Source organism: Arachis stenosperma, chromosome 3, assembly GCF_014773155.1.
Source record: "Arachis stenosperma cultivar V10309 chromosome 3, arast.V10309.gnm1.PFL2, whole genome shotgun sequence".
NCBI lineage: Eukaryota > Viridiplantae > Streptophyta > Magnoliopsida > Fabales > Fabaceae > Arachis > Arachis stenosperma.
This window is the reverse complement of record NC_080379.1, coordinates 10513956-10524706: the sequence shown is the minus strand read 5'-3', so window position 1 is coordinate 10524706 and position 10751 is coordinate 10513956. Positions and strand designations below refer to the sequence as shown.

General features: G+C 40.2%; 1 protein-coding gene across 1 annotated transcript; it reads right to left on the bottom strand.

The window, feature by feature from the left end:
* Positions 1-2087: 2087 nt before the first annotated feature.
* On the bottom strand, positions 2088-4769 carry LOC130965481 (uncharacterized). The gene is made up of 3 exons (XM_057890240.1): positions 4712-4769; positions 3845-4039; positions 2088-3550 (listed from the first exon to the last, which is right to left on the bottom strand). Exons 1-3 carry the CDS (start codon positions 4767-4769, stop codon positions 2088-2090), a joined length of 1716 nt encoding a protein of 571 aa, XP_057746223.1.
* Between the last annotated feature and the right edge of the window lie 5982 nt (positions 4770-10751).

The following is a 10751-nucleotide window of genomic DNA, read 5'->3' as shown; positions in this document are numbered from 1 at the left end:
AAAATGCAGAATTGAAAAGGTTCAAACTAACATGGAAGCATGTTCTATTTCATACAAGATCTTCCTTATTTAAAGCATAGAAAAAGATGGAGTAAAGAAGGAACTCCACCACCTTTTACTCTTGTGGCCGTCCATGCTCTTTTCCTTGCTTGTCCTCCTTGTGTCCTCTTGCATTTCCTCGCATCCGCGCCAATCTTGCTTGCTTCCAATCCTCAAGTGCCTTCCTCACTGATTCATGACTCTCTTCCATCCTTTGTCTCTCTTTTCGTGCTAATTCATCCTTCACTTCTTCATACCTTGCGATTCCTGGGTGTAATATAGGCAGCTGTCCTACTAGTTATCCGAGCCTGGCTTGAGTGTTTATGTGATACCCTGTCTCGCTCATGTAAACTCCTTCTGCAAATGCCCTTTGCTCGCTCAGTAGTTCTGTGTTTTCTATTTGTCTTCGATGCATCTCATGTATGTGTGCCCCTTGATGTGCTTGGATGTTGATTAGCCTCTAGATGGACTCTTGTTGCTCATTTTGCCTTTGTTCCATCCTGTTGAATGTTTCTCCCCATTGTTGCCCTTGACTTAGTTGCTGTTCCATCATTTGCTTTTGCCACTCACCTTGCTGAGTCATCCACCTTGAGAGTGCTTCCTCTTGCTGCCCCATCATCTGTAGTTGAAGCTCTTTCTGTGCTCCTTGGCTCTCCAAATATTGTTGAGATAAGCCATTAATTGCTTCCTGCAATTGATGCATATCCAAGGTGGCTGGTGCTTGCCCCTCTAAGACTTGTCCTTCCACTACTTGAGGGGCTGGCCTCTTCCTTTGCTTTCGTTGAGGCAGGGGGGATGTGGCAGCATTCATCCTTCGGACCGTTATTGGAATGCCTTCCTTTATCCACACGGGTTCCTCATCTTCAAAAACTACCCCAGCTTTCTTGCATATTCGGTAAATAGTGCTGGGGTAACCTAACGTTCCACTTGAGTCGCTTTTCTATGCCATCTTTCTAATGCCTTCAGCTATGAGTTCATAAATCTTGATTTCTCCTCCCTTTAGTATACAATGCACCATTGTTGCTCTCTTAAGATTCACCTCCGAGTTGTTTGTAGTTGGGAGGATAGACCTCCTCACTAGCTCAAACCATCCTTTGGCTTCAAGAGTGAGATCTGTTCTCTTGATGAACTTTGGTTTCTTTCCCTTCCTTCTTTTAGAACTTGAAGAGGCCATGAACGAGAGTTGATATGTGAAGGTGGTAAGGTTTTGGAGACTTTTGGTTGTTTAGGATTTTATTGCAATGAAGAGAGTGAGGGGGAAATGTTTGTACTCTGAGAGGGAGTGTCTTGTGCTAAGATGAAGAGTTGTGAAGAGTGGGTTGTGACCATGAAGGTGGGCACAGAACAAGGATTATTTATATATGGAAATTGTGAGAGAATGGAGGGTGTGGATTGATAGAATGGTTGCTTGATGGACGGTTGGGGTTGTTCAGGAAGGAAGGACAAGGATCATCACTTAATGAAAGTGAATGGTTCGGTCTTCAAGGGTCTCCTTTCTTCAATGTTGCATGGCAACGTTTCCCCATGCGTTCCTTCTTAAGACAAGTGTGTATTTCTCTTCATGAAGTGGCCGAACCTCCCCCATTTAATTGTCCAATCAATCCCCATCAATGCTCCTTTTCTTTTCCCTATAAAGACAAAATAAGAAAGGTGAGAATAATATCAAACCAAAGACAATTGAAACTTTTCGGCTAAGAAAAGAAAAGATTAGATTGTTTATTTATGAATTCCAACTAACTAACTAACTATTGGTGGGTCCTTATATGCATTTTGGTGGCACCATGGGTGACACTAAACTTAGTTTGGAGCACTGTGATGAAAAGTTTTTGTTCAAAGCTCCCAAGACTAGCATGCATCTTGGTTTGCTTTGAACACCAAACTTGTTCCTCACTATATGCTGCACCAGAAGGTTTTCACCAAGTGTTTGTCAAGTTTGGGTTGGAATTCATAAATGTTGACTTATTCACTATCTTCTAAAAGCATATAAAACATGGGTTGCCTCCCATGAAGCGCTTCTTTAGCGTCACTAGCTTGACGTTTCTCCCTCATCAGGGTGGTTGGTAATGCTTGAAGTCCTCCCCTCTCGCTGTGGACTTGTATCCATTGGTTGTATCAATGATCTCTACATGTTCCAGGGAGAGAACTCTGTTGATTGTGAAGACTTTCGGTAACTGAGATGGTACAGTGGGGAGATTAGGGAGAATATCTGGGAAGTAAGCTGAGATCACTCTATCTCCTGGAGAGAAGTCTTCCGTAGGGATCTTTTTGTTTCTCCACTTCCTTGGTACCTTCTTCCTTGTGTCCTTTGATATTGCCTTGCTCTTGATGACTTCTTTTCCTAAGGTAGTTGTGATGTTGTCTTCACATGCCTCTAGAGGTTTAGGTTCCTCTAACTTTTCCTTGAGCTGTGGTAGTTGCTGTTTCCCTTGTTTATCAACCAAAGGGGTCTCCAGATAGGTTGGGTGTGCTTCAGTGCTTGCTTCCTCCGTCAGCATCTCATTATGATCTTTGCTTGGTTCCTTGTGCTCTTGGTCTGCCTCTTGTGAGAGTTTGAAGACATTAAAGCTGAGCCGTTCATCATGGATCCTCAGTATTAGCTCCCCTTTCTCCACATCTATGAGTGCTCTGGCCGTAGCTAGGAAGGGTCTTCCCAATATGATTGGGTGTGTGTGACTCTCTTCCATGTCCAGGATGACAAAGTCTGTTGGGAGAAAGTATTTCCCAACCTTTAGCAACACATTTTCCACCACTCCTATTGCTTGCTTTTGAGTCTTGTCAGCCAGTCTGATGACCACATCTGTGGGCATTATCTCATTGATCTGCAGCCTCTTTACTAAGGATAATGGCAGTAAGTTGATGCTTGCCCCCAAATCACAGAGTGCTCTATCGAACACTGTTTCTCCTATGGCACAGGCGATGTGAAAACTCCCTAGGTCTCTTCTTTTTGTAGGCAGCTCAGGTTGAATAAGGGCACTACATTCCTTGTTTAACACTATAGTCTGGCCTCCTTTGATTGAGCTTTTCCTGGGAAGAAGTTCCTTCATATACTTGATGAATGCAGGCATTTGTTGGATGGCTTTGATGAATGGTATGTTCACATGCAGAGATGCAAACAAGTCTAGGAACCTGGAGTATATTCTCTTCCCCACAGCACCATTGAGCAGTTGGGGAAAAGGTGCATAGAGCTTAAGCAACTCTTGTTGTGAGATTTCTGGTTCTTGGTGATCTCTATCCTCCTCCTCTGTTGAGTTGTCTTCAGGCTGTTGGGGGAGTTTGCTTTGCTTGTCTTCATCCTCTTGATCACTTGTAGTGATCATTTTGCAATCTTCCCATCTTACTTTCTTTGCTTCTCCTCTTGGGTTTTTCTCCGTGTCACTTGGGAAGCCATCAGTAGGTTTGGGAATCTTCTCAGCTAAGCATCCCACTTGGAATTCCAGCTTCTTGATGGTCTCTCCTTGGTTCTTAATGTTGGCTCGCACCTCCTCTTTGAACACCTTGTCTTCTTGAATCTCTTGGCATATTCCTTCAAGTAAGGTTTCAAGCTTAGAGAGTCTGTCATCAATTGATGGTAGATTGGGAGTAGAGGTGTTGTTTTGGTTTTGATATGGGTGTGGAGAAGTGTTGTTGTGGGGGTGTTGATATGTCCTCTGTGTGAATTGTTGATGAGCTGCATTGCTGTTGGAGTTGTAACGTCTCTGGTCTTGGCTTTGATCTTGCTGATTCCCCCACCCAAAGTTTGGGTGGTTCCTCCATCCAGAGTTGTATGTCTTGGAGTATGGATCATGGTTCTATCTAGGTGAATTACCAATATAGTTGGCTTGCTCAAGGTTACCTTTTGCCTCTTCTTCAACTCCTTCTTGGGTTGTTGAGGAGGTGGTGATTGCTGCCACTTGGTTCCTCTCCATCTTCTTAGTGAGGTCAGCTAGCTGCTTGATAATGAGCTTGTTCTGAGCCAGCAGAGCATCTACATTGTTTAGCTCTATCACTCCCTTAGTGTTCCCTCTTTCGGAAGCATAGAAGTAGTCATTCTCAGCTATAGTTTCAATGACATCTATGGCTTCTTCAATGGTCTTCTTCTTGTTCAAGGATCCTCCAGAGGAATGATCTACTGCCTTCTTTGATTCATATGACAAGCCTTCATAGAAGATGTGCAGTTGGACCCACTCATTAAACATTTCTGGTGGGCATCTCCTTGTTAGGTCTTTGAACCTTTCCCAAGCTTCATAAAGTGTTTCCCCATCTTGCTGTCTGAACGTCTGTACTTCGGTTCTCAGCCTATTGATCTTTTGAGGGGGGTAAAACCTTGCCAAAAACTTATTCACTACCTCCTCCCAATTTGTCAGGCTTTTTTTTGGGAAGGATTCAAGCCATTTGAATGCCTTGTCCCTGAGTAAAAACGGGAACAAGAGCAGCCTATAGACATCTTGGTGGACTCCATTGGACTTCACTGTGTCACAAATCCTCAAGAAGATGGTCAAGTGTTGATTCGGATCTTCTTGAGCACCTCCTCCAAATGAGCAATTATTCTGCACAAGAGTGATGAGCTAAGGTTTTAGCTCGAAATTGTTGGCATGTATGGTGGGCTTCTGAATGCTGCTCCCACAGTTTCCAGGATTAGGATTGATATAGGATCCCAAGACTCTTCTATCCTCTCCAGCATGATTTGCTCTACCTCCTCCCCCATGGTTATTAGCCTCTTCTTCATGCTGGTTTTCCATGTTGCCTTCCATGTTTAGATCAAGGTGTTCCTCCTCCTCTTCAGCACCGATTGCACGCTTTCCTCTTGCTTCCCTCCTTAATCTAAGGAGGGTCCTCTCTGGTTCAGAATCGAAAGAAGTTGAAGCCCCGCTTCTTCTCCCTGTCATACAACCAACAAGTACAAGTAAGGAAAAACTATGTGCAGATAGTATTGCTGTCAGAATTACTGTTAGTTGTGAGTGATGCAATATATCAAATAGTTAGTGGGTTAGCAAACTGAATTGTAAATAATAAAGAAAGGAAAAAGTAGAGGGGGAAGGGAAGAAGTTAACTAAGACAGAAAGTAAATTACTCAAACAGAAAGTTAATTCAACAAAACAAAAATGCTCAATCTAGTGATCTTCCAATCTAATAATTGTTGATGCACAATCAATCCCCGGCAACGGCGCCATAAACTTGATGTAAGTGGAAATTGTCTCTCAACAAATTTTCTTCGGCAAGTGTACCGAATTTGTCGTCAAGTAAAAAACTCACAATAGAGTGAGGTCAAATCCCACAGGGATTGATTGATCAAGCAACTTTAATTAGAAGAATGTTCTAGTTGAGCTAATTCAGAATTTTGGTTGAGAATTGCAGAAAATAAAATGGCGATAATGTAAATGACAGGAAAAGTAAATGCTAGAATTAAAGAACTGGAAGTAAATGACTGAAATTAAATTGCAGAATTGTAAATGGGAAAGGGGTGTTTGCTCATGAAAGTAAACACAAAAATTAAAGAGAATGGGTGAGATCAGAATTTGGGGAGTTCATTGGGCGCAGGAGATGTTGCAATTCTCCGGATCAAGTTCATTTTCATCTCTTCCTCAATCAATGCACTCATTGATCTCCTTGGCAATCTTAATTGATTGAATTACAATTTCTTGCAATTCAATCTCTCAAATATTGATCAATAGCCAATTCCTTCGTCAATTGCTCATGAGAAGAGATGAAGTGTGGTCACTGATTATACCACATGCATTTCCCAAATCAAGTATTGAGAGGATTATAGTCACATATCCATCCAAACCCAATTTGGTCTAGCATGAGAAAGCATTTCTAGCTTGATCTCTTCATTCCTCTTTCAAGGCTCAGAAGAGATCCAAGTTTGAATAGTTTCTTTTCCAAGATAACTACCCAATGGGATGAAGATCGAAAGCTTTCAAGTAAAATCAAGAGAGAAGATAGAAGAAGAATAATGAAAACTAGTATTGATCCATCAAAGTACAACAGAGGTCCCTAACCCAATGAAAGGGGTTTAGTTGTTCATAGCTCTAGAAAATGAAAACAAAGATGGAGAATACATCATGGAACTAGAAGAGCAGAGAAGGTAAAATACAGAGAGTAGTGTTATTTTCCCTCACTTCCAGAACTTCCCACTAATTCAAAGCTACTCCTATATATACTACTCTTCTCAGCTTCTAGTTAGTTCTTCAAGTTTTGGGCCTTTGGATCTTGAGTTTGAAGCAGTTCTCTTCTTCATTTGGGCTTGGCTTTACTTGCAGAGAGAAAGTGTGAAATGGGCAGAGACTTTAGCTCAGGACGTTAGGGGTGTTAACGTTTAAATGAAAGTATGAGTTCGAGAACGTTAGTGACACTCAACATTGTCACTAACGTTCCAATGTACCCCTTTGCCTCATGTTAGAGCCCACGTTAACTAGGTTAACGTGGCTTCTAACGTGGCCTTGCCAACTTTCGAGAACGTTAGTGACACTCAACATTGTCACTAACGTTCCAATGTGCCTGATGAGCGGATAATTTGTACGCTTTTTGGCATTGTTTTTAGTATGTTTTTAGTATGTTTTAGTTAGTTTTTATTATATTTTTATTAGTTTTTAGTTAAAATTCACTTTTCTGGACTTTACTATGAGTTTGTGTGTTTTTTTGTGATTTCAGGTATTTTCTGGCTGAAATTGAGGAACCTGAGCAAAAATCTGATTCAGAGGCTGAAAAGGACTGCAAATGCTGTTGGATTCTGACCTTCCTGCACTCGAAGTGGATTTTCTGGAGCTACAGAAGCCCAATTGGCGAGCTCTCAACTGCTTTAGAAATTAGACATCTTGGGCTTTCCAGAAATATATAATAGTCCATACTTTACCCGAGATTTTATGGCCAAAACCGGCGTTCCAAATCAGCTCAAAACTGCCCGGCGTTAAACGCCGGAACTGGCACAAAAGCTGGCGTTTAACTCCAAGAAAAATCTCTACACATGAAAGCTCAGCCCAAGCACACACCAAGTGGGCCCGGAAGTGGATTTTTATGTATAATTTATTCATTTCTATAAACCCTAGGCTACTAGTTCTCTACATATAGGACCTTTTACTATTGTATTTTCATCTTGGTTCTTCTGGTTCCCTCTTTGGGGCCGAAGCCAATGATCACTTTTGTTCTTATGTATTTTCAACGGTGGAGTTTCTACACACCATAGATTAAGGTGTGGAGCTCTGCTGTACCTCGAGTATTAATGCAATTACTATTGTTCTTCTATTCAATTCAGCTTGTTCTTATTCCAAGATATTCATTCGCACTCAAGAACTTGATGAATGTGATGATTATGTGACGCTCATCATCATTCTCACTTATGAACGCGTGCCTGACAACCACTATCGTTCTACAAGCAAACAAGGCTAGAATGTCTATCTCTTGGATTCCTTAATCGGAATCTTTGTGGTATAAGCTAGAATTGATGGCGGCATTCAAGAGAATCCGGAAGGTCTAAACCTTGTTTGTGGTATTCTGAGTAGGATTCAATGATTGAATGACTGTGACGAGCTTCAAACTCCTGAAGGCTGGGCGTTAGTGACAGACGCAAAAGAATCAATGGATTCTATTCCAACCTAATTGAGAACCGACAGATGATTAGCCGTGCCGTGACAGGGTGCGTTGAACATTTTCACTGAGAGGACGGGACTGTAGCCACTGACAACGGTGATGCCCAACATACAGCTTGCCATGGAAAGGAGTAAGAAGGATTGGATGAAGACAGTAGGAAAGCAGAGAGACGGAAGGGACAAAGCATCTCCATACGCTTATCTGAAATTCTCACTAATGAATTACATAAGTATCTCTATCCTTGTTTTATGTTTTATTCACAAATCATCCATAACCATTTGAATCTGCCTGACTGAGATTTACAAGGTGACCATAGCTTGCTTCATACCAACAATCTCCGTGGGATCGACCCTTACTCGCGTAAGGTTTATTACTTGGACGACCCAGTGCACTTGCTGGTTAGTTGTGCGAAGTTGTGATAAAGAGTTGAGATTGCAAATTGAGCATACCATGTTGATGGCGCCATTGATGATCACAATTTCGTGCACCAAGTTTTTGGCGCCGTTGCCAGGGATTGTTTTGAGTATGGACAACTGACGGTTCATCTTGTTGCTTAGATTAGGTACTTTTCTTCAGAGTTCTTAAGAATGAATTCTAGTGTTTCAAGATGATGTTCTTATCATCACCAAAGCTGATTGATCCTCATCAATTTAGCTCTTGAATGCAATGTCCTGCTGAAGCTTGGCTAGCTATGTCTAATTTCTTTAGACTGAAGCTTTAGACTAACATTGCATGATTCCTGGAATTCTCATTAAGAATTTTGATATCTCTATTTTCTTTTCCACTTAATTTTCGAAAAAACCAAAAAAATTACAAAATCATAAAAACCAAAAATATTTTATGTTTTTTGTTGAGTCTAGTGTCTCATGTTAAGTTTGGTGTCAATTGCATGTTTCTGTTCTTCTTGCATTCATTCATATGTCTTAAGTGATCTTCAAGATGTTCTTGATAATTTCATTGCTCTGATCTTTAAATTCTCTTGACTTGAGTGTTTTGTGTTTCTCATGTGCATTCTCAATTTTTTAGTGTCAATAGTATACAAACTGCTAAGTTTGGTGTCTTGCATGCATTGTTATTTGATTCTAGTTGCATTTTGATTATTCCTCATCATTAAAAATCCAAAAAAAATTTAATTTGTGTCTTTTCAAGTCAATAATACAGAGAATTGAAGATTCAGAACATACAGCAGAGGAATTATACAGAAAAAGCTGGGCATTCAAAACGCCCAGTGAGGAAGGCAAACTGGCGTTTAAACGCCAGCCAGGGTGCCTGGCTGGGGGTTTAACGCCCAAAAGGGTAGTGCTTTGGGCGTTAAACGCCAAAATGGATACCATTCTGGGCGTTTAACGCCAGGATGGCACAAGAGGGAAGATTCTGTTTTTAATTCAAATTTTTTTTCAGGTTTTCAAAATTTTTCAAAATCAAATCTTTCTCAAATCATATCTTTTCAATCAAATCTTTTTAAAATCAATTTCTTTCCATTTCCAAAAATACTTGCTATCAATTAATGATTTGATTCAACATTTCAAGTATATTGCCTTTTCTGTTGAGAAAGGTTTAATGTTTGAATCATATCTTTTCTTGTTAGCCATGTCATTAATTTTTTAAAATCAAATCTTTTTAAATTGTTTTTCAAATCATAACTTCTCAATCACATCTTTTTAAAACCATAACTTTTCAATCATATCTTCTTAATCATATCTTTTTCAAAATAGTTTTCAATCATATCTTCTTGATTTCTAATTTCAAAATCTTTTTCAAAAATCACTTGATTTCTTTTCCACTCTTAGTTTTTGAAAATCAATTAGTATTTTTCAAAATGTTTTTAAAATCTTTTACTTAATTTTCGAAAATTTCTTCCCCTCTTCTCACATCCTTCTATTTATGGACTAACACTATTCCTCAATGAACAATTCGAACTCCATCTCTCTTGATAAGTTTGAATTCTTCTACTTCTTCCTTATATTTTTCTTTTTCTCTGACACCTCAAGGAATCTCTATACTGTGACATAGAGGATTCCATATTTTCTTGTTCTCTTCTCTTTCATATGAGCAGGAGCAAAGACAAAAGTATTCTTGTTGAGGCTGACCCTGAACCTGAAAGGACCTTGAAGCGAAAGCTAAGAGAAGCTAAGTCACAACTCTCTGTAGAAGACCTAACAGAAATCTTCAAAGAAGGAGAACCCATGGCAGCCGAAAACAACAACAATGCCAACAATGCAAGGAAGGTGCTGGGTGACTTTACTGCACCTACTCTCGACTTCTATGGGAGAAGCATCTCTATCCCTGCCATTGGAGCAAACAATTTTGAGCTTAAGCCTCAATTAGTTTCTCTAATGCAACAGAATTGCAAGTTTCATGGACTTCCATTGGAAGATCCTCATCAGTTTTTAGCTGAATTCTTGCAAATCTGTGACACTGTCAAGACTAATGGGGTTGACTCTGAGGTTTACAGACTTATGCTATTCCCTTTTGCTGTAAGAGACAGAGCTAGGATATGGTTGGATTCACAACCTAAAGAAAGCCTGAACTCCTGGGAAAAGCTAGTCAATGCCTTCTTGGCAAAGTTCTTTCCACCTCAAAAATTGAGTAAGCTTAGAGTGGAAGTCCAAACCTTCAGACAGAAGGAAGGAGAATCCCTCTATGAAGCTTGGGAAAGATACAAACAATTGATCAGAAAGTGTCCCTCTGACATGCTTTTTGAATGGAGCATCATAGGTATTTTCTATGATGGTTTGTCTGAACTGTCCAAGATGTCATTGGATAGTTCTGCTGAAGGATCTCTTCATCTGAAGAAGACGCCTGCAGAAGCTCAAGAACTCATTGAAATAGTTGCAAATAACTAATTCATGTACACTTCTGAAAGGAATCCTGTGAACAATGGGACAAATCAGAAGAAAAGAGTTCTTGAGATTGATACTCTGAATGCCATACTGGCTCAGAATAAAATATTGACTCAGCAAGTCAATTTGATTTCTCAAAGTCTGTCTGGAATGCAAAATGCACCAAGCAGTACTAAGGACACTTCATCTGAAGAAGAAGCTTATGATCCTGAGAACCCTTCAATGGAAGAGGTGAATTACATGGGAGAACCCTATGGAAACACCTATAATTCTTCATGGAGAAATCATCCAAATCTCTCATGG

Bases quoted from the DNA above. Each gene is read 5' to 3' on its own strand.
- LOC130965481 (XM_057890240.1), bottom strand. From the start codon at position 4,769: ATGGAAGGCAACATGGAAAACCAGCATGAAGAAGAGGCTAATAACCAT. The intron at 4,040-4,711 runs GTAGAGCAAATC...CTTCCGAAAGAG, and splicing joins TAATAACCATGGGGGAGGAG to GGAACACTAAGGGAGTGATA. The intron at 3,551-3,844 runs GTAATTCACCTA...GAATATGCCAAG, and splicing joins TGAGCAAGCCAACTATATTG to AGATTCAAGAAGACAAGGTG.